The sequence below is a fragment of the Eumetopias jubatus genome, unplaced genomic scaffold (assembly GCF_037043125.1).
Source record: "Eumetopias jubatus isolate StellerSeaLion01/CBP00866 unplaced genomic scaffold, mEumJub1_p1.0 scaffold_3, whole genome shotgun sequence".
Lineage (NCBI taxonomy): Eukaryota > Metazoa > Chordata > Mammalia > Carnivora > Otariidae > Eumetopias > Eumetopias jubatus.
In genome coordinates this window covers 81,148,350-81,172,952 of record NW_028274809.1, presented here as the reverse complement: position 1 = coordinate 81,172,952, position 24,603 = coordinate 81,148,350, and the positions used below count along the sequence as shown (strand labels likewise).

At 36.9% G+C, this 24,603-nt stretch overlaps 1 protein-coding gene and 2 long non-coding RNA genes across 8 annotated transcripts in view; 1 reads left to right on the top strand and 2 right to left on the bottom strand.

Moving 5' to 3' along the window:
- MBD5 (methyl-CpG binding domain protein 5) overlaps window positions 1–24,603 on the top strand; it is a 433,194-nt gene that overhangs the window by 385,429 nt on the left and 23,162 nt on the right. For both annotated transcript variants that reach the window (XM_088021713.1, XM_088021712.1), the window contains 4 exons: window positions 2,489–4,624; window positions 16,805–17,830; window positions 19,467–19,678; window positions 23,380–24,588. In XM_088021713.1, coding sequence (XP_087877839.1) covers window positions 2,489–4,624; window positions 16,805–17,830; window positions 19,467–19,678; window positions 23,380–24,588 — 4,583 coding nt within the window. The remainder of the gene's footprint in view (window positions 1–2,488; window positions 4,625–16,804; window positions 17,831–19,466; window positions 19,679–23,379; window positions 24,589–24,603) is intronic.
- Window positions 18,169–20,245, bottom strand: LOC114202764 (uncharacterized). Its single transcript, XR_003607863.2, has 2 exons — window positions 19,444–20,245; window positions 18,169–18,280 (listed from the first exon to the last, which is right to left on the bottom strand). It is a non-coding gene; the product is annotated as an uncharacterized LOC114202764 (long non-coding RNA).
- Window positions 20,385–24,603, bottom strand: part of LOC114202767 (uncharacterized) — a 55,852-nt gene continuing 51,633 nt past the window's right edge. For all 5 annotated transcript variants that reach the window (XR_003607859.2, XR_003607861.2, XR_003607862.2 and 2 more), the window contains one exon: window positions 20,385–24,523. This is a non-coding gene — a long non-coding RNA (uncharacterized LOC114202767). The remainder of the gene's footprint in view (window positions 24,524–24,603) is intronic.

Below are 24,603 nucleotides of genomic sequence, written 5' to 3'. Positions count from 1 at the left end.
TCACATTATATCAATTTTACTTACCTCTTTCTGCAAAGTCTGCCTTGTCACTTTTTTAATGACCCTAACAGAATCTTGATCTAGGTCCTTTGTTGTACTCTATACATACAAGTTTCATTATTGAAATTACAGGTAAATCTTTAACCAGTATAGGTATAAGAAGTATATCTCCATCCCCTTTTAAAATGATATGCTTTATTGGATTAATTGCTACCCTTTTACTAGCTTCAGACATAGCATTTATTTTAATTTCCTAATATTAAACTATATTATAGGGTTGGGATTTAAATAAAAGTTAAGGAGACTCTGGTAGTAGTTTTCATCGCTCTTTATTTACATACATGCGGGTATATTTAGTTTCTGTCTATTCTTTTGAAAGGTCTACTTGAGTATACATGAAAGCACTTGATGAGTGCCCAGCATTTCCATTTGCCAACTCTTGAAATAATTTAGTTCATAAGTGTAACACAACATCGGCATGACTTTTGTTTGTTTATTCAGTATTCCTGTCATTTTAAAGATGGTAACAATTTTTCCCCATGTATGGAAGAAATCCTTTCCAAACAACTGCTGTTTTCTAAATTCTGTTGAATATAAGAATGCCAGTGTCTATATTTTTAAGCATTGAACTGTACATAATTATATAAATAACCAAAAAAACCCCACAGCTCCATGGTTTTCTTACTAATAAGGACACAGTTCATCATGTAATAATGCTAATGATTATGTGTTCTGTGCTCTCACTAGATGCTAGGTGCAATGCCCCAAATATTAAAATTCTGTCTTTAATAAGAAAATAAGTTCATTTAGGTTTATCTTCTGCAATTCTCTTGTGTCACTGGTTCTCAACTTTTCATATATTATGTGCAGAAACCACTCTTATCAAATAATCTCTACCATACCAGAAACAGAAAGCCCACTTTTCCAAGAAAAATATATGTTCGCTTCATTCTTTTATTTCTTTAATGCAACCTACCTAGACTTCTGTATATCTCAGGTTGAGAACTACCATCTTAGAAATTGTTATGATATAATTTTACCTGTATACTATCTAGCAGGTAGGAGAAGTATATTTATCTTAAGTATGTGATTATCCATTTAAGTAAATATACCTCAGATTGCAAGTGAACCCAAGTATACTTGCTAATATATTGCCAGTGGGCAATATATAGTATAAATGGTACCACTTTCCTCACCTGTGCCTGTAACAGACTCACTGGCATTTTCTCACAGAGCCCAGCCAGGGTGCAACATCCTTTCAATGTAGCTCTCTAAACAGCCACCACCAGTTGATGGGAATTGGCATATATGAAGCTGATTTTATTTGCCATCTCTGTTTTGGAAGGCACAAATTTATAAATTGTTAAACATCCTCAGGGGCTAAAAAACTTAAACCTAGAATTCTGACATGATAGAATGAAAATTCTGTATGATGAGCCAGCTTGCTTTTGTTGCCTATATTCTGTCTGATCTCCAAAAGAACTGAAGGGATTCCAAAAAGCCAGGGAGGGAGCAAAGCTTGCTGTAAAAAGAGAATACTCAATTGGAACCCAGTACTGAAGATTTTAGCGTTCTGAGTAAATTTTGCATAGGAATTCTATCCTAATAAAAGAATCACAATCTTTTAGCTAAGTTGGTTGACTAAGGCTGTTTTTACAATAATGGCTGATCAAGGGCAAAGAGATTGCAATGTTATACTGTTACAGACTTGATGAAGCTAAGCATGATTGTGGTATCACAGCACTTACTATTGTTATCACTCCCATTTTAAAAGAATCAAAATCCTATTCACTTAATTCACTGGAGTTAAGGCTCTTTTGCTCTCCCAGTGAGAATGTTGAGATAAGGAAGAGTTTTCGTTGCTGTCCTGAGGAAGTTTCAGTAAGGTAACAGAAACATTTATAGAGTAACAAATTTTCTGGTGAATATAACAATGCAACACACAACTAATAAATCATTGAACACTACCCCAAAAACCAATGATGTACTGTATGTTGGCTTATTGAATTTAAATTTTTAAAAAATAGCAATGCATTTAAATTATAAGAAAATATGCCATATAGATTATAATTTGCTATCGTAACCCTGTTTCTAAAAAATTCAAATCCGACAAGATAGTAACATCACCATTTCCGTAGAGGCTGTCAATCTTGATTTTTCATGTTATAAATATTGTTAGAATGGCTAATGTGAGTATATACTGATTCAGCTCCCCATCCTTCCTCAACCGTTAAGAAGTAAACAAACATAATGAGCAGTTATTGAGAACCTTTGGTCAACTGAGGGAGAATAATGTGTATTTTTTCCATCGAAGTTTACTGTAGAGTATAGAACTTTTTTTTAATTGCATAGAGTCACAGCTTCTATTTGCAAACTTCTGTTTCCAGATGCCTTCCCTTCCTCAGTTCTTCCTTTCCTTCCCTCCCCCCATGCCAACACAAAAGAATTGAGAGTAACTAACAGAATTTTTGTTTGTCTTTTACATCAGATGCAACTCCAGTAGTACCTTCACGGGCAGCAACTCCAAGATCCGTAAGAAATAAGTCACATGAAGGAATTACAAATTCTGTAATGCCTGAATGTAAGAATCCTTTCAAGTTAATGATTGGATCATCAAATGCCATGGGAAGGCTATATGTACAAGAATTGCCTGGAAGCCAGCAACAAGAACTCCACCCTGTCTACCCCCGGCAGAGATTGGGCAGCAGTGAACACGGACAGAAATCTCCATTCCGTGGCAGCCACGGAGGCCTGCCCAGCCCAGCATCATCAGGTTCCCAGATATATGGAGATGGTTCAATCTCTCCAAGGACTGACCCACTCGGAAGCCCAGATGTTTTCACGAGAAGTAATCCTGGTTTTCATGGAGCTCCCAATTCTAGTCCTATTCATTTGAATAGGACTCCTCTTTCTCCACCTTCAGTAATGCTACATGGTTCTCCTGTACAGTCATCCTGTGCAATGGCTGGAAGGACTAATATACCTCTTTCCCCAACCTTGACTACAAAGAGTCCAGTAATGAAAAAACCAATGTGTAATTTTTCAACTAATATGGAAATACCACGAGCAATGTTCCACCACAAACCACCCCAAGGCCCACCTCCCCCTCCTCCACCTTCTTGTGCTCTTCAGAAAAAGCCATTAACATCCGAGAAAGATCCACTTGGCATTCTTGACCCTATTCCTAGTAAACCGGTGAATCAGAACCCTGTTATCATTAATCCAACTAGTTTCCATTCAAATGTCCACTCTCAGGTACCTGTGATGAATGTAAGCATGCCTCCTGCTGTTGTTCCTTTGCCAAGTAATCTCCCTTTGCCAACCGTAAAACCTGGTCATATGAATCATGGGAGTCACATACAAAGAGTTCAGCATTCAGCTTCAACCTCCCTGTCCCCTTCTCCAGTGACATCCCCAGTGCACATGATGGGGACTGGAATTGGAAGGATTGAGGCATCGCCCCAAAGATCACGCTCATCTTCCACATCATCAGATCACGGAAATTTCATGATGCCACCTCTAGGACCCCAGGCCACTTGTAGTGGTATTAAGGTTCCACCCAGGTCACCAAGGTCAACGATAGGGTCCCCAAGGCCATCAATGCCATCAAGCCCTTCTACCAAGTCCGATGGACATCATCAGTACAAGGATATCCCTAACCCATTAATTGCTGGAATGAGTAATGTACTAAGTACCCCAAGCAGTGCAGCTTTTCCTACTGCATCTGCCGGAAGTGGTTCTGTAAAGAGTCAGCCTGGTTTGCTGGGAATGCCTTTAAATCAGATCTTGAACCAGCACAATGCTGCCTCCTTTCCAGCAAGTAGTTTACTCTCAGCAGCAGCCAAAGCACAGCTAGCAAATCAAAACAAACTTGCTGGTAACAACTGCAGCAGCAGTAGCAATTCTGGAGCTGTTGCTGGCAGTAGCAACACTGAAGGACATAGCACTTTAAACACCATGTTCCCTCCTACTGCCAACATGCTTCTCCCGACAGGGGAAGGGCAAAGTGGTCGAGCAGCACTAAGAGATAAGCTGATGTCTCAGCAAAAAGACTCATTGCGGAAAAGAAAACAGCCACCTACCACAGTGTTGAGTTTGCTCAGACAGTCTCAAATGGATAGTTCTGCAGTTCCTAAGCCTGGACCCGACTTGCTGAGAAAGCAGGGTCAGGGTTCCTTTCCCATCAGTTCAATGTCTCAGTTACTACAGTCTATGAGTTGTCAAAGCTCTCACTTGAGTAGCAATAGTACCCCGGGTTGTGGGGGCTCAAATACTGCTTTGCCTTGCTCTGCTAACCAGCTGCATTTTACAGAGCCCAATATGAACTCCAGTGCTCTTCAGAATTCACTGACACAGAACATACCTTTGAGAGGGGAAGCCGTGCACTGCCACAATGCAAACACTAACTTTGTCCACAGTAACAGTCCAGTCCCAAACCACCATCTTGCAGGTTTAATAAATCAGATTCAGGCTAGCGGGAACTGTGGGATGCTCAGTCAGTCGGGCGTGGCTTTAGGAAATTCATTACATCCCAATCCACCTCAGTCAAGAATCTCAACGTCCTCCACTCCAGTGATACCAAACAGCATTGTTAGCAGCTATAATCAAACAAGTTCTGAAGCAGGTATGGTTTTACTAGAGAAAAGTACCCCAAGGTACTAAACTTTTCTACGTTTTTTAAAATTTGTACCAAAATATTTATTATGATAAGAAATGATCCTTTCCCTGTTGTGAAATTGTCATCATTTCTTTAGTATTTATAACTTTATTTACAGAATGCTAGGGATTTGTCTATTAGAAAAAAACAACAACCAAGGGGATTCCGTGTGTTTCCGTTATTTGTTGTCAATCTGTGTCATTTTGAATTTTGTTTGACTTTCAATTGGTTATATAACCATTGGACTCTAAACTGCAAAAGAAGCCATAGAAGGCAGGGTTTCCCGGTTCGTGAGACATGTACTTACTTGGTCTATGCCAACATAAAAGCCGTTTCCCCTAGCTTTTGTTTGTATTCAGGTAAATGACGCTCATCTTGGAAAACCCAAAAAGGAAAAAAATAAATGGATTTTTTTTTTTGTTCTTGCTGCTGACCAGAAATAGGTGAATGGATAGGAAAGGTAACTAGAAGTTGTATGAAGTAGAAAGCTACCTTCTAATGTGTTCTCTTATCTGAGTTTGCTATCCTTTATTATTATTTGTTTGAGAAAATTCAAAAATGGATATTGGCTCCTCCCTTTTAAAAAAAGGTAATAATTTAAGTTTTCTAATAAAAAAAGGCTTGAAAACCTGATTTCCAGAATTTTTGATCTTGGAATTGTTTTACAATTTTCTTGTAGAAGTTAACCATTATTTTTACCATTGACATTAAGGTTTTGAACCCAAATTTAATTATATCTCTTCGTCCACTATAATGAAGGAGACAAATTTATTTAAAAGTAGACACATTAGAAAGAACTGTGTTTTGTGCAATAGAATCATCAGAAATTGTTATAAAAATCAGGAAAGAAGCACTAAAGAGGTAAATTCATTGAGACATCAGATAATCTGACCATGAAAATACTAGAACGAATACCCAGAACCCAGCACTAATGATTTGAGAGGTTTGTAGGAAATGACAGGGAGGAAACAAAAGGTAATTGTAGAGACAGTATTACTCAGATACGAAAACGGCGGGCTCTGCAGACCAGATTGCTACTGGAGATGAGAAAACTGCTGGGCTTTTACTAATAAGCTACTGTGTAGATATGTGTAGACTGTAATATACCATCAGGCTGCAGAAGCATTAGAACCTACATGTCTGTGTTGCTGATAGTAAAATCCAGTGTTTTCCTTCCTGGTGTCACTACTTAGACCTGCCCTCCTCCGCAACTTGTGTTATGTTCTATGTCTGGATGTCAGTGTTTAATGAAGAACTACTCATTGACCCTCTTGTGTGAAAAAGAATATACGATGGAGAAGATAATCGAAACGATTAGTGCCTTCTTGATATTCTTAGTCTAAAGAATCTCATGAAACTATTTTGTATGTGTTTAACAGGATCCTTCTTCCAAAGGGGCTTCCAACTTTTCAATGACTCATATTCCTTTTTAAATAATTCCACACGAGTGAAATTTAATCTTATGCTTTTAGCAGATTAAAGCCACATAAAATCCGTAACTATTTTAAGATATGCCATATTTATTAAGCATGCCTTCAGTCATTTGGATGAGACATTGTTAGTCTCCTTGTATTATATATATCTTTACATAATTAATACCCCTTACCTCAACTTACTTTGTTTCAGGTCTGAGTTCATATTGCAAAGTGTATATGTTTTATTAATGATGTATTTCAGTTCATCCATAATGGAAAAGACCAACACTTATTTATATTTTTGTTTCTTCTGAATGTTAAGTTTATAGACTTATTTTATATAGTCTTGGACATGTATTTTCTTGTTCTATGAACCTCTGTAAAGCGTCAGATCTGGATTGACAGTGCTGGGAGTGTCAAACACACAGGTTGAAAAATTTGTTAAATGAGAAAAGTGTTAGCATAGAAAGCGCTAAATGGGACAAGAATAAATGTCTAGTAATGATATGGATGTGACCAATCATGTGTAAGCTAACAGAAAGCATATACTTGATGAAAATCTAGGTCAGTAAGAATTTTTAAAATATTAAACCTAATAAAATTAAATTCTAATTAATGTACACAAATCTGATGTGCAGCGGGTTGTGAAAATGGGTAGATTTACTAATTAATGTATCTCTTTTGATGAGTTGAATATTGAAGAAGTCTCTAATGCCATGTTTCTTTTTGATACACAGTAAACTGTGTCAACTGAATGTACTGTCATTATAATTGCTCAGCCTAAATATTTATTTACACTGACATTTATTCATCCATCAGATAAGTACCAAGGCTAGGCATGCAGAGTGAGCCAGCAGATGACAATCACAGCTATCCCTGTAAGTTCAGCTAGGTATTCCTAGCATACCAGTAAGACATCAGAAGAAAAATGCATTTTACTCTTAAAATGTTGCTTGTAGCTATCGAATACTTATTATGTGCCAGATGATTTCCCTATATTCTAATTTGTGTAGTTTCCCAAAGTACGAGGTATTATTGCCCCCATTTTAGAGATGAGTAACTGAGCATCAAAGAACTTAAATAACTGTCCGAGATGATGCATAACTGAATTAACATTTGAACTCAGGTTCATCTGATCCTAAAATCCATTTTCTTCCCAGCTGTACAAGTTCTTCATCTAAAACATTTAGTAGTCAAAAATGCTGTTTTCACTTGCAAAATCTTTAAAAATGCCCAACAGGTCATGAATTAAAGCACATCAGTGCCTGTTAAAAGCCACATTTGTAAACTTTTGATGCACTTTTAGACAAAAGTCAGTTATTTTTGCCTTCTCTCTGGACTCTGATATCATAGTATATAATGATTAGGGTATTTATGTCAACACAGATGAGATGTCCAAACTTATCAAGAGAACTACCCCTCGTTTGTGAATCCCATTTGGTGACCTTTATTTTAATGAATTTGTATCACCTCACTTAATCAGATAAGAATGTGTTTCCCAATGAGTGACCTGTCAGTAGATCTTTGAAGGAGGCAACTATGCAGATATGAGTTCTGCCCTTCTGAGCATGATAACACAGAGCGGGGGCAGAAAGAGCCCCACAGGAACATGGTCCTACTCTTCTCTATGGTAACGGAGCCTGGACAGAACTCAAGTGACCTGCTCAATCCAGTGCCTTTTCCACTCTCCTAAGCAACTCAAAAATGTTAGAGTAAGACCTCGATTAAGAGAAGAAATCACTTGCTCTGAGAACACTTAATTTGATTGGTAATTTGTTTTCAGACACTTATTTTACAATTTTTTTCTATTATAAACAACCCAAATACTGATTTTTTTTTTAGGCCTATATGTGAATTCTAAAATGTATCACATCTCAAATATGGGAATTGGAGGCAGAGGTAGTAAAAAAAAAATCAGATAAAAGATAGAAAATGCTTAGAAAATATTTCTAAATTTTAAGACTATACAAGACTTTATTAATTCTATTTGGTGTTTTGAAATTGCCTTCCCATGAAAGCTCTCTGAGCACTTTGCTTGTAACTTTTACAGGTTTCTATTAACTTTTTGGATATCAAATTACAAGTAAAGTTTAATATTTCCATGTAACAGATTTAGAAAATGATCAGTAGGATACTTGCTGACATTCCTCAAGTTGTAAAGCAAAGCTCTGGTGGATCTGGCAACCAAACCCCAAAGTTCCTGATTCTCAGTCCAAACATTCAAACTGCTGAATGCAGGTATGTTCTGAAATCCATCAGTAGTGTACGTTTAAAGCAACTTTCCCTTTATGAAGAGAGCCAAGTTTCAGCATTTAAGTGGTTCCAGCACGTGTCCTGTGGTGTTTGATTTAGGGAGGAATCCAAAAGCAAGTACCCTTGCCTGGCAAATTTTATCAGGCCCATGCCTCCTGCCTGCTGGCCAGAGAACAAAACCACACATGCCAGGAACCTCGGCCTCTGCAGAGGACCTAGTCTTGTCAGTGTCCATGTGGCCTGGGGTTTTTCACAATTTTCAAAGAAGAAAAAAGATTTAGACTACTCTGCTCACCAATTTAATAACTGAACCTTAACCTTCTCTATTGTGATAATCATGAAATACAACTTTTTCACTTTAAAAGCCCTTTTATATTCTCTTATTTTTTCTAATAAAAAAATATTTAATCAACTCTTCTAAACACATGAAAATAGAATCCTCTGAAGAGGCAGAGTATGAGTTTGTACCAGAAGAGAAAATAATTCAAACATTGATTTGCCTTAACTCTTAAAGAGATACATTGACTAACAAGAATATAAATAAACCTATGAGTAAATGTATGTTCATGGATATTTATACATATTTTTTAAAAACTCTGGAAAAGAAAGTGTTTTTCTTTCAGCACAAAATACATTTGATTGAAACTCAGTACAGCCATTGATATGGTAGGTATAAGAAAATGAAATAGAGACCACAAAAGAACACCTTGGGTAACAGACTGCAAAGTAATGAGCTTGGTTTTTTATTCTATGTATTTATTTATTCTCAGAACATGCCAGTAAAAAAATAAATAAATAAAGGGACATTGTCATTCCCTACGTTTGAAGTTACAGGTGCAAAAAGATTATGGGATAAAAATGCTCAAGGATGGATTGTACTATATAAGTTAGCCGTCTCAGGATACAGGAAGTTTGTGTAGAAATAATTTTCTAGTCTTATAGAGACTAATGTAGAGGGAAGAAGGCAAAGGCTCTTTTAAGGTTGTGACTGAATTAATAATAGTTGCTATTAAAAGTATTTCCACCCAAATTTTTTAAATGCTTAGATTTTATCCCTCATCTGATGCACAAGGCTTCTAGGTTCAAAGTTGCCTTCTGCTCTGTTTCTTAACCAAATACCAAAACTCTATTAAATTCTTGATTGTGTGATAAAAATCTATGTCTGTTCTTTCAGTTAAGTTTTTGCAAAATGAGCCATTTCTTCTTTGCTGTAAGATATTTTTACAACAATGTCTTGCTGTTTAAGAAGGTTTCTGATTATCAGGGTAACACCACTTGTTTTGTTTACATATTCCAGGTTTAATGTTTCCTTGTGTACAAAAGAAGGAGTTAAAATATGTTTGACTTTAGACATTGAGTCTGTATAATCAAAGGTGAAAACAGAACTCAGAGTGGTGTGATATGTTTGCTGATTCAATGATCTATTTTGTACCTTTCAAAAAATAAATTGTCCCAGTGTGCAAATTGGGAGAATTTTATTCCATTGCAATACACTGAACTCACTTATGAAGTCACTAGAAATCCTTGAGTTCTCTAGGACATGCCTAAGCTACTATTTACTAAAATCAAGTGGTCTGAAAACATTGACGCAGCTTTAAAAGTACCCAAATTCTAGGCAGTAAATGTTAACTCCACAAGAATTTGACTCATTAAAATTATGCTTAAAAATATTTCTATGGCATCATCAAAAGAGATTTAATTTCCACATGCATATAGTACTAGATAAATCATAGAATCCTTCCTTTATAGGAACTCATATCAAAACAACATTAATGCCAATCAAGCATAGAGTAAAAATTATTTTGTAAGATTTATACTTCTTAAAAATTCAAAGTAACAACTCACCTTCTTACAGATTAAAAATGGAACTAAACACAGAAGTCTGAAGGAGTTGCTGAGATACTCCTGGGAGAGAGCTGCTCCAGGAAATTTCAGAGTATCTGTCCAAGACCCATGGGTACAGGTATAAGGGCACATATTTATCATAGAGACCCTAGAGCAGGACTCTTGTGCTGCAACTCCACAGGGACACCTCTCACACTAGATAGCCTGATAAACATGCTTCCTGGAGCACAACTCCATAGACCATTCCCCACAAAGTTGAGCAACTCAGAGGCCTGGTTCTAAAGCAGTGTTTTTCAACCTTTTTGTACATCTTCCTACAGTGAGAAATTAAGTTGCACTATAATCCACTAGAGATATGTTTTTAATGTATAACAAAAGTCTCTTTAAAAAAACTCTTACCATATGTGATATACTCTGAGCTTTTTGATCCCATTCTGTTTTATCCTATCTTATTCTTTTTCTCTAAGACAGTCATGACCCACTGAAATGGTTTTATCACCCACTAATGGAACATGACCCAGCACTCATATATAACAGTTTGCACAAAATAATACCCTAGTTATACAATGTATTCTTTTATTTTTTATTTCATTTATCAAAATATAATGGGGCATACTAAATTGGTTTTGCAGCCCCAGATAGACCTAAACTGTCTTAGAATATTCCTGAGGTAATTAACTCAGCAAATATTTATTGAGCACCTAGTATGTGCTAAGCACTATTTTAGCACTATAGGTAAAGTAGTATATAATGGAAGAATACAAATTTAACTGTATTTATAACTCAGAAATTCAGTTTGCTCTGCTCATGAAACAAAATGAGATAGAAGTTCTGAATGGAATATTGAAGCATTTTAACTGACTCTACCCCCATATTCAAGGAGCAGAAATCCCACCAAGCAAGGGATTTAACCTAATTTCTCAATATTTGTTTCCTCACAATATTTTTTAAAATGTGATAGAATGCATTTGCAAGAAAACCCAAAACCTTGATACTTGAGTAAACAATGGAAAAATCTCAAGCATTTTTGCACTTATTGTAACAGTTTAACAGTTTTCAGAGTGATTCTATGTGTTAAGAAAGGAAACAGACATGATCAGTAGCAAAAAAAAAAAAATTCACATCTCTTTTTTTTTTGTCTGACTCCATTACCACCACAAGACTGATGTTGATGATGACTCAAACATATTCCAATATTCAAGCTGCATCCCTTCCACTGGTTTTCCACCTTCCCAGCAGCTTCATCCTGTTAAGAGTAGAGAACATTTCCATCAATCCCCTCCCCCTCTTCCCCTTCTCTGAGTGCTTTGGTTTGGGATCCCTCCCTCCTTCCTTTTAGGGAACAAATAGCGACCAGTCCCTAGGTCTTCCTGCCTACTTCTGGTGAAGGAATGCTAGGAATTTACATCAGGATCCAAAGCATAAGGATAGAAATTGATGTATTTTTGTAAATACATATACCATGCCATTAAAATAATGTCTTTTTGGAAGATCTAGACTTCTCATACAAGTTATCTTTTTACTTTTTTAAAATCAATCCTTTAAATATAGAGAAAATTTTACTATTTCCATGGGATTGAAAAGTGAATTATATTTATTAGACTCACTAGGTCATGATGTTTTCTCTTGCTTCTACAAGTATTCATTTTTATTAAGGATTACCATTGACCTTGTTTGCATTTAAAGTACAACTGTCAAAAGCAAATGATAAAGGTCAGATGGTGAAGGCATATCTTTTATATGACTCGTTTCTTAGTTCTTGAATTTTTTATGGATAAAAATCAGTATTTGGGCATATTAACTTGGAATTTGGGCCTATTCACTTAGAAAAAGTTTTCTAACATAAAGTAATATTTATTCTATATTGGAAATATAGATCAAACTGGTATAATGACATTTTTAAAACACCTTATTTGTCCATTTGTCATCTATGTGCACATACAAAGATGTGTACAACAATATTAACACTTAAGAACCAACCATAGAAGAGTTTAGCATAATATGAACAATTACTTTTCTTAAAGAATATCAGTGACAAAGAAGAGAAATAAATCTAAAGGGGTAGATATTACCTTTGTCTTAAAAAACAAATTTTTTTTAAATGAGGCAGAAAAAAATCTTAATGAAACTAGTAATCGTAGGAAAATATCCTTTAAAAATCCTAAAAAAAAATTTACTGGTGCTATTTCGGTATGTACGGACACATAGACACTCACACACATCATAAATTACATGTGTGGACAAAGAGTACTCTTTATATCTAGAAATCTATGCCACTGGGCAAGCTACCACTGTCATTTCCTGATTGTCCTGGTTTATCTCAATCTCTGATTGGGTGTCTAGGCACGTGATCTCACACCGAAAGTTTATTTGGATGGCTTTCAAGTCTTATCTCTTACTTCATTAAAAGCAACAGAGACAATGAGAAAGAGAAATTATGCCAGTTCATGTTGCTGCTGGCTGGTGTAAAATAATCATTTTTTTTCCAATTAAAGGACTTCTCCAGCTTACTAACTTGTTCCAGGCTCCAGCTGCCTTTTAGTTGTTTAACTACTAAATGTTTAGTGAATAGTTTGCTTAAAAAGACAAAAAAAAACACTTAGCAACTGTCCCTTTCATTAGTTTAAGCACGAAACATCTTGGCTGGAAAAAAAAAAAAATTTAGCTTTAAGCAAACATTTTTCCCCACAAGCTTCAAGAGACCATATGGTTTTTATGCAGAACTATGAAGTAGTTTTGCCAGAGAGTGCCTATTCAATATTAAGTGGTTCAGAAATAAGCAAGCTCCAATTTGCTTCAGATATAAAAATTCAAGGTCCTCTTTGGATGACCCCAAGCATTACTGAGTGACTTGAAGAACTCAGAGTACTTGGGGATGGACCTTTTCCTGTGTAAGGGGATTTTAACTCTCTGGAACACACTAGAGTCTAAAGTAACTAGTCCTCCTCTAAGCATCTCCTTTCCTGTCCCTTATCTCCTGGCTTTGGACAAATACTGGAGAATCAGTTTTCACTTTCTCCACAAATGGGTGGCATGCTCTTCCTTACGTCCCATACATATATGCCACACACACACAGCATCAAAGCTCTGATTTCTAGAAGTTGAATGCAGGTTTTACGATCTTAATAGATTTATTCAACCAACATTTTTGGAATGCCAACTGCGCGTTAGAGACCACGTTAGGTCTTGGAAATAAGAAGTGAGCCTTGCCTCTTTAATGGTTTAGAAAGATGATTTTAAATTTTTGTGCTTCTTGTTTAAGGCAGCAGGTTTAACCATGGTGGGAAGGTAGGGGTGTGTGGAAAGGCAACCTACAATATTTTCAGTCACATTTCTTTGTTTTCAGGATAAAAACCTCCATGCACTTTATTATCGCCTTGTCTTTTTTTCTAATGACCTTATTTCTACTGGGAAGCCCTTTGTATCTCCTTTTCTACTCTCAAATCCTGGATCAAATGTTACCACTTGTTTAGTTTACTTTAACACCTCCAGTTATATACCTGTTAAATCTCTTAGCATATTGCATTGTAGTTACACTAGCTATATGAACAGAGCTTTAAAATTTCCTGATTCATATAAGCTCTCAAAAGGTGTGTATTTGAGAGAGGAAAAAGGAAGACAGGGAGATTTGTGCGTTTATCACTTTTCCTAAACTCTGACTTCCTGCAAGAAAAGGGCAGCGTGCTGTTTTTGTTGTTGTTTTGTATCACCATTTCTATCCTTTTGTTCAGCAGAGCATTCATGTTTGTTGTTGAAAATTAGAGAAAATAAAAAACAGGCCTTGATTTACATATTATCCTTAAGAAGCTTGTGGTGTTCACCACCTTCTTGTTTGTAATACGAAAATACACACAGAGTAACCATATTTCTTTATTGTCATTCCTCACGAATATTTAGATGGAGAGCTTTTAGAATAATGTCCCCAAATGTCTACTTTCTTGCATCCTAAATATGGATGCTTCTGTCTTACAAAAAAAGACAAAAATATTAATAATAGAGACCTCTAAGGAAACCCTACATCTATGAAGCCTTGCTAGAGTATTTTGAAAATTTGTGCTCTGACTGTGGTTAGAGGAATGGTGATCTGTACATTTAAATATGTCACTGTTGGTTAACAGATAGGAAAAAAACGCCAATAAATAAGAGTTGTTATTAGCTTGTTTAAAAAAGATGGTTTCCAAATGCAAATAAAGCATAGTGCCTATTTATGGAAATAGCAGCAAGCTTTCAGAAGCAATGAAATGTTGAAGGTGTTGATTGTTTTATTACAAATGTGAATTCACATTTAAAGAATTGTACACCATATGCCTACTTCAGCTTTCAAAATGTTCTTACTCTACTCTTTGTGAACATAGTCATTGTTTCATGATAATATTTTATTAATACTTATATATATTTAAACAGGTTGTTTTTTTTTAATCTCATTCTTTAAATGAAACACTGAGAACTTATAAAAACAGACTTGGTGGCTGGGAAAAATTGCAAAGTCGTGCAATATAGAGATATTCTGGAAGGTGTGTTGCATATACATACTTACTACTTACACTATTACTACATCACCACTACTAACTACAACTACTAATGTAAATAATAATGCTGACAATGATAGCTTTTTTATTTGTATAGACTTTTACACATTACAAGCCTTTCACTTACCTATCTTTGATTCTCACAACAATCATGCCAATCATACCAGTTTTTCCTGAGGAAAAATTCAAAGGTAGCAAAGTATCATATGCAGGAAGATGTTCATCCCTGTGTTATATATAACGATGAAAACATGAAAATATAAATGCCAAACTTTATCAGAATGGTTCAGTAAGTATGATCAATCCATATGCTACAAGGTTAAAAAGATTAATGCAAATGTCTGTATATCAAAACAGAAAAATTCTGGTGTTATTCTGTTAGAAGAAAACAAGAGAAATATAAAATTATATTTGTGGTACTACGACGACTATGGAAACATTTCTGTATATTTGTATTTGGACAGGTCTCAATGATAACATGGTCAAATATAAAGTTTCTTAGGGCATAGCACAGCAGTACAGTGTTTGAATTACTTTAGAGTTTCAATGACACTGATGTTGTTCATTATATCATATACGTGTTTAATATAAAATTAAATGCATAAGCCTGTAACAGTATTTGCTGAATACATATATTACATAATGCATCTCTTTAGGGAAAGAGCTTTTATAAAAAAAAAAAAAATGATTGTAGGTTCCTTTTCACCAGAATGTGATTCTCCCACTCCATCCCTTGTGCATCTGGATCACCAGGGGTGATTTCAAAGAATACTACGGCTCAGGCTGTACCCCAGGAGATGAGTTTTCAACTGGTCTGGGATAGGGCCCAGGCATGGTTTTTGTTTATTTGTTTGTTTGTTTAAAGTTCTCCAGGTAGTAATTCTATTGTGCAGCTTGGATTGAGAACAGCTAAAACGATTATAATCCTAAGCAACTGAAAGTTTATGTTTTTTAAATGTTAAGTTCCTTGAGTTTTCATCTCTAGCGTAAGACTTTCAAGATTAAGAATGCTATTTGGATGGTAGCATTTGGTCTGATTTAAGGAATCCTAAGTACAGAGTATCTTTATGCTATCAGAGTGACAAAGATTAAGAAATAATGATAAAATACTGTGTTGGTGAGAAATGAGCACTGCTATACACTGTTTATAAAAACGTAAATGGAATGTGGATTGATGAGCTTCACCTAGGGCAGTTTGACAATATGTATCCAAAGCTCTAAAAACATATAAACCCTTTTATCTCTGGAATTCCATTTTTTAAGAATTTATCCTTAGAAAATAATTGAGCATATTGGCAAAGATGAGTTATCATAGTGTTGCTTACAATAGTAATTGTAATTTGATTATAAACAATCAAATATCCACAACTGTGGATTGATTAAATTTTGGTATATTGATACATGATAGTAGTAAAATGGCTCTGAAGTTAACACAAGTTAACATGGAAAGATATTCAAAACATATTGATAAAGGAAAAAAGTTACAAAACAACATGATTCCATTTTTGTTAAAATGTGTAATATGTGTATATATGTCTGCATGTGTATAAACATACAGGTGGGAAAAGCTTGAGGAACTACGCACTAACATAGTAATAGTTATCTCCATAGGTATTTTTTATTTTCTGTTTTGTACTCTCATGCATATTCCAGTTATTTTTTTTCACTAAAAGCAAATGGTAATATTATAAATCAAGATCAAAAATATTTTCTTAAATTAAAAATATATTTTGAAAAATAAAGCCTTGTTACCTTTATCTAGCCAATTGATTGAACTACAACACAGATTCCCCTATCCTCACTTTGTCCAGCTTGTGAAGAACAAGCTATTTGTTAGCTAGAAACAGCTATTTCTTTGTATTTTTTTAATATTTCTAAACTTCTCCAATATACGTATTTTCCAAGCCGATTAGGAAGTATAACGTTAGACTTAAGTTTTTTTAACAGATTCTGACTCATCTCTGATTACAATTAACCTGATGTAAATCCTCAAAGATGACATGTCAGGAGTTAATTGAAATGTATCTTAATGTATTTTTATGGGGTCGTCTTCCTTAACACCCACAATTAATAAGTGGTTTGGTTTTTTTCCTTCTTCATTCCAGGCGGTTCAGGATCGTCATCCTCCATAGCCATAGCCGGCACCAACCACCCTGCCATCACCAAGACAACATCTGTTCTTCAAGATGGTGTCATAGTTACCACCGCAGCTGGAAACCCACTGCAAAGTCAGCTGCCTATTGGGAGTGACTTTCCTTATGTTGGCCAGGAGCACGCACTTCATTTTCCATCCAACAGCACTTCAAACAACCATCTTCCACACCCCTTGAACCCCAGCCTCCTCAGTCCTCTACCTATCTCTTTGCCAGTGAATCAACAGCATCTCCTAAGCCAGAATCTATTAAATATCCTCCAGCCTTCAGCAGGAGAAGGCAAGTCTGAGATCAACCTCCACCCTTTAGGTTTTCTCAACCCGAATGTAAACGCTGCTTTAGCTTTCCTCTCTGGTGACATGGATGGGCAGGTATTGCAGCCCGTTCACTTTCAGCTCTTAGCGGCCCTGCTTCAGAACCAAGCCCAAGCAGCTGCCATGCTTCCCCTGCCATCTTTCAATCTGACCATCTCAGATCTCTTGCAACAGCAAAATACCCCTTTACCTTCATTAACACAGATGACAGCCCCACCAGACCGCTTGCCAAGCAATCAGTCCGACAGCAGTCGTGCTGAGACCCTTTTAGCCAGCCCCCTGGGGAACCCTTTACCAAGCTTTGCAGGCAGTGACACTACTTTTAACCCCCTGTTCCTCCCAGCTGTCACTGGGGCCTCAGGATTAATGGCCTTGAATCCCCAGCTGTTGGGAGGTGTCCTGAACTCAGCATCGGCCAACACCGCTAATCATCCAGAGGTTTCCATAGCAACTTCCTCCCAGGCAACCACTACCACAACCACTGCATCATCAGCAGTGGCAGCACTGACTGTCTCAACACTTGGTGGGACAGCAGTGGTGTCAATGGCAGAAACATTGCTGAATGTATCTAATAATGCTGGGAGTACACCTGGTCCCGCTAAACTCAACAGTAACTCTGTGGTGCCACAGCTACTTAACCCTCTACTGGGGACAGGTCTGCTTGGTAAGTTAAATTGTTTCACAAATTTTTACAAAAGAAACGTTTTTCTAATTCTATTTTCTCCTCCTTTAAAAACTCCATTTTGTCACACTATTTTTTAAAAATGTTTTTGGTATGTCACAGCTTGCTTAAGGAACTAAATATAATAACACCCCCACACATCCATAGTTATACAAACACAAAAATGACCTTTTTCCTTTTCCCCTACTCTAGCAGTACTAAATATCACCTTAATCTGCTTTCTCTGATCTTCCAATTCTGATGCCACTTAAACCTAACCGACCTATCATTCTCTTAAGCCAAGTAGAGTCTTATTTTTCAAACAATAAAGCACAGGCCCATCTTAAAAATGACTTTTATTTGAATTTTAGTTGGTGTGGCATCACAGGGTTGGTATGAGCAGCTGCACTGTGGATGGAAACAGCTTGAGGAAGTGTTTTGTCCAGGTGATCCCTAAATAAACAAAACGAAATGCTTATCCAGCAAAATAAGAAACAAGGCATGAAAACATTCAAAGATAAACATTGCCCAAGTTCAAGGAAACACACAGTCTCAATAGCTGCGGTTAGATTGCCTCAGACAGTATAATTCTTTAGAACTTTGTAGCTTAAAAGCAAAATCCTTCATGTGGATATTCTGTCACCAAAAGGTTAGAAAATAATGTCAAGTATGTCCAACTGACTCATGCAGGCAACTATAATATTAAGTACAGAGATGGTGTCCATAAAGTCTGGAAACAAGCAAATATACCTGATATTGCCACAAGCGCATCTTCAGTACATAAAAATTAATAATAATATATTTCTTGAGTTTATGGACACCTTTATAATACAGTTTATTAACTTCATGGTTTACTAGTTGCTATAGTTTATAAGCTCGATTTGGCACTGAAATCAACAGTTAAATAATTTAAAAAGCATTACAGATTTACATATTTCAAGTTATAAGACAATTTCAATGACATTGTCTTCAAGATCATTTCACTGTAATTTCCAAACAAGTTCAACGTGAGTTCTGAATATAAACGTAGTCATTAACTAATCCCGTCTGATTGTATAACATTTATTTTAATGATTACAATGAATTCTTTGTATTGTTAGCTTTCATTACAATTTTAATTTTAGGTGACCAACCTTTTACCTAAAAACAAAATATGTATTTCTAGGCCAAATCTGATTTTATTTGGTGGTATTTATTGATGACTGTGGCTTGAGAACTAAATTTTATAAATAAGGCCTATTCAGACCCATTCATTTTAATAATTTGCTCAAAGACTTATGATTACTAAAACATTTTAGGACTAATTTCAACCTTTAGTTTCAAGTGCTCTAGAAAAAATAATTTCAAGGAATTGTATAACACTAAAGCTCAATACATAGGGATTGGCTAATGGTTAGAGCAAAGACTAAGTAGTGTCTCCAGGATATAAAATCAAAAAAACTGATTATGAGAGATAAAATTAAGTAATAAAACTCCTCTTTATTTACCACTTAGGAAGACCTTGAGGAGAAAAAGAGAAAAGAATGACCACGTCAGGTCTAGTTTTCAGTTTTTGTTGCAGGAATCCTCAGGTGCAAAGATAGGCATAGGATCTACAATGAGTCACATTGACTTACATTTTATGTCTTTCAAACTATAGGTGACATGTCCTCAATAAACAATACTTTGAATAACCATCAACTGACTCATCTGCAGTCGCTGTTAAACAACAATCAGATGTTTCCTCCAAATCAGCAGCAGCAACAGCAACTTCTTCAGGGGTACCAGAACCTGCAGGCCTTTCAAGGACAGCCCACAATTCCTTGCGCGGCTAACAGTAACCCCATGGCTTGTCTGTTTCAGAACTTTCAGGTACTCTCCTTCCCTGGGTTCCTCGAATAGCAAACAATGTCTAGGTCTGTTGAAACACTTAATTGGGGAGAAGAGAAGAGACGGGAGAAGGAAGTCATGCGTCCTCTCACCTCCACTTATTATTTCCCGATAATGAATATTGTTCAACATTCTAGTCTTTTCGTGAATGTTATTTTATTTTGTCTGAGGCATCTCTGTGGTCCTTTCACAGCTGATGGTAAAAATTAATCATAGGATCCTCTTAAACCCTTTCATAGTTTCCATTGCTCTCCTGATTGAAATCCGTATCTTCCACCTGCTGGCTTGGCCTCAGTCACCAGCCCCAGCCCTTACCACCCACCCTGGCTTCAACCACTTAGTCTTTCTTTAGTTCTACAAGCTGAATACATTCCTGAAAGACTAAGGAGATGAAAAGAGTAACAGTTAATAAATAAAAAGAGAAAATATAGAAGTATTTTTTAAATAATCTTGAGGTAGAGAAGGTTCTTTCAGTAAGGCACAAAATCAAGAAGTCAATAAGAAGTAATAGGGTTGAATATATAAAACTTTAAAATCTCTGTATGATAAGGGTATTCTAAATAAACTTAAAGACAAGTGGCACTTGGCAGAAAAATACTTGCATAATAATGGCAAATAATTGACATTCATTACAGAAAAACTTCTACAAATCAGGAAGAAAAAAGATAATTGATTAAGAAAATGAGCAATAGATCTGAACAGAAAATTCACAGAAAATGAAAAATAAATTATTAATGAACATATGAAAAGAGTAATCAGAGTTATACAAATTACAACACTAATGTGTCCATCAGATTGATTGATACCCCTTGCTGACAGTAGTGTGGAGAAATGGATTCTTTTAGATACATTTTTGGTCTGATTGTATGCTGATACAGTTCTTTTGGCGGTTAATTTGATAGTTTATCAAGTTTTTAAATATACATATCCTTTGATGCAGAAGTCCAACCTCTTTTTATCTATTTTAGAGAAATCTTTCAATGTGAACAAAAGGGCACATGCTAGAATGTTCATTACAACATGATTTGTGGCGGCAAAAATTAGAAACCTCTTAAGTGTCCATCAGTCTGGAAATAGTTAAATATATTATGATAAAACTGTTTTTTAGTAGTTTAAAAAGTCTAGATAGCTTTACATAACTGATATGGAAAGATCCACAAGAATGCAAGACTTTAATACTGTGATATTATAGAACAATACTAAAATACTATACCATTTATGTGAAAGAAGAAAGGAGAGAAAACTAGATATATACCTACACACCTTAATGTATTAAACATAAATGTCTGCAAGGATGCACTCCAGCACTGATTATTTCTGAGAAAGGAAATGGAATTGGAGTGGGATGGGAAAGTCAGGTTTGGGTGGGGAGTAGTGGTAAAGAACATTTTTATCTTTTTTGACAATGAGAAAATATTCAGATACATCTTGTGTAATAAAATAATTTAGAAGGGAGGAGAAAGTGCCCAGTCATGTCACTGAGAATCTCAAGCAAGTAGATAAAGCCTGAAGAGAATCCCCTAGATTTGGGACATCACCGCTAACAGGTAGAATTCAGTTTTCGTGGAGTGGTAGGAGCACAAGACAGATTGCAATGGATGGAAGGATAAAAACATTAGGAATTAAAGAGTGTGGATTACTCTTTCAAAAACTTAACTACGAAGAACATAAGAGTAAAAGGGTGGTGCCCCAAGGCAGATGTAGGTTGAAGCAAACTTTTAAAATATGGAAGCTATGCACATGGTTGTATGCTAAAGGAAAGAGTTCCCCCCTCCCAAAAAAGTGGGAAAGATTGAACATTATGAAGAGAAGGGATGACAGATGAGGCAAAATCCCTGAGGAGTGCCTTGGGATCCAGAGCATAAATGGAGGACTTAGCCTCAGAAAGCCGAAGAGGCCCCTCTTACACTGGGAAGCAGGGCAGGATTTGGGGCATGTATAGTTGCAGAGAAGTATGTGCTGTGAAGGGGTAGGGAGTAGCAGAGTATAAGAACTACGAGAATTCTTAACCTATCAACTCCATTTTCTCTGTTAAGTAAGGTTATCCACTAAGAATAGTGCTGGAGATGGTGGAGCAGCCAGCTGGAAGAAGTGGATAAAGATTTAAATAGTTGTGAAGGAGAATGTTACCTAACTAGAGGATCATCAGACTGATGGAAACAATAAGCCCCCAGCTGTAGTTGAAAGCCCTAAGTTCCTAGACAGATACTCAGCATTCTCACTGTGGATATAGACGGCAGGCAGTTAAATTGATCCCAGATTGAGATTTTATCTGGTAGGTGTAGACAGTGGGAGAATAACAAGAGAGTGGTTGATGTGCTGATGGATCCCATGTTCTGGTTTAGTGGGAAAGGATGCGAAGACAAGAAGGGAGAAATCACTGGGAGAAAATCCAAAGTAGCAAGGGTCTGGAGCAGCAATTTTTAGGTGGGGTTGGTGCAATTAGAATAACCTTAGGGACTTTTTCAAACTGCACTCATCCTTCCTGTCCTGAGCATTGATATTCTTACCTGCTGGGCATTCCCTCCCTGCCTCTCTTTCCAGTTAAGAATCAGTTCTATAGAGAGCCATTGTCACTGCTGACAGCATGGTGGTGTCCCCCAGTCAGTAGCCTGGTAAAGTTAAAGAGTAGGTGTCACTATTCTATCTGAACTCTTCAAAAATATAGTGTTGTATCAGAAATATTTTATCATTAAGAGTGTATATATATATATAGAGAGAGAGAGAGAGAGAGAATTTTCTTTTGGCTTATGTTGTATTTCAGTAGAAATATCAGTGACTTAGAACTCCTTTTCAAAATTCGGTTCCCTTTGTAATTTGAGGAGTGCTGGTGACTGACTTGTTTCTCTCTTTGATTTCCAATGTTGTAAAACCTGCAATGACACTTAAATATGCGGAGTCATGGGGCACCTGGTTGGCTCAGTCTGTTAAGTGGCCGCCTTTGGCTCAGGTCATGATCTCAGGGTCCTGAGATTGAGCCCTGCATCGGGCTCCCTGCTCAGTGGGGAGTCTGCTTCTCCCTCTCCCTCTGTGTGTGTGTGTGCGCGCGCTCTCTCTCTCTCTCTCTCAAATAAATAAATATTTTTTTAAAAATATGTGGAGTCATTACCTGAAAACAGTTTGTGTACAACCACCTCAACTTTAACTTTTCTAGAGAATGTTTGGTAATGATGAGTTCTTTATTTTTTATCTATCTATCTATCTATCTATTTTAGAAATATATCATTTATTTGTATTTTTTAAAAAGATTTATTTATTTGAGAGAGCAAGGAGAGAGTCCATGAGCAGGGCGAGGGGCAGAGGGAGAAGGAGAGAAGCAGACTCCCCACTGAGCACAGAGCCCTGACCAGGGGCTTGATCCCAAGACCCGGAGATCACCACCTGAGCCGAAACCAAGAATCTGACACTCAACTGACTGAGCCACCCAGGTGCCCCAGTGATGAGTTCTTTAAAAAAAAAATCTGTGTGATGATTTCAACCAAAGAAACTACCCAAATATAATCAAGACATAAACTTTTCCATGCAGTGACTTTTTATTTCATTTTGAGCCTTGTCCTTTCTTTATATTTCTCTCCTTGCTACATTTGTTTGCCTTTTGGTAAATCTTAAAATTATGGTCTTTCTTTTTGAGGTCTTTAAAAACTTTTCTCTCTCTCTCACTTCTTCCTGTCTGTTTCTTCAAGGTGAGAATGCAGGAAGATGCAGCTCTCCTAAACAAAAGAATAAGCACTCAGCCGGGGCTCACGGCACTTCCTGAGAATCCAAACACTACACTTCCACCTTTCCAAGATACATCATGTGAGTTGCAACCGAGGATTGACCCATCTCTTGGTCAGCAGGTGAAGGATGGCCTCATTGTGGGTGGCCAAGGTGATGCTTCTGTAGATGCCATTTACAAAGCAGTTGTGGATGCAGCCAGCAAAGGAATGCAGGTTGTCATTACCACTGCAGTCAACAGTACAACTCAGATCAGCCCCATTCCAGCTCTGAGTGCCATGAGTGCCTTCACTGCCTCAATTGGTGACCCATTAAGTCTCCCCAGTGCTGTCAGTGCGGTCATTCATGGACGAAACATGGGCAGTGTCGATCATGATGGTAGGCTGAGGAATGCAAGAGGGGCTCGGCTGCCCAGGAATCTGGACCATGGGAAAAACTCAAATGAAGGAGATGGGTTTGAATATTTCAAGTCAGCAAGTTGCCACACATCCAAAAAACAGTGGGATGGGGAGCAAAGCCCTGGAGGGGAGCGAAACAGGTGGAAGTGTGAGGAATTTTTAGATCATCCAGGCCATATCCACAGTAGTCCTTGTCATGAGAGGTCCAACAATGTCTCTACACTGCCATTTCTGCCTGGGGAACAGCACCCGGTACTGTTACCACCAAGAAACTGTCAAGGGGATAAAATTCTGGAGGAAAATTTCAGGTATAATAACTACAAAAGAACTATGATGAGTTTTAAGGAGAGACTAGAGAACACTGTGGAAAGATGCGCACACATTAATGGGAACAGACCTCGACAGAGTCGGGGCTTTGGAGAGCTGCTGAGCACCACAAGGCAAGACCTGGTCCTAGAGGAACAGTCTCCAAGCTCCTCAAATAGTTTGGAAAGTTCTCTAGTCAAAGACTACATCCATTACAACGGAGACTTTAATGCCAAAAGCATTAATGGGTGTGTGCCTAGCCCTTCAGACGCTAAAAGCATTAGTAGTGAAGATGACCTAAGGAATCCAGATTCCCCTTCTTCAAATGAGTTGATACATTATAGGCCAAGGACGTTCAACGTTGGCGACTTGGTCTGGGGCCAAATCAAAGGACTTACTTCTTGGCCTGGAAAATTAGTAAGAGAAGACGACGTTCACAACTCATGTCAACAAAGCCCCGAGGAAGGGAAGGTATACCAATCTTTA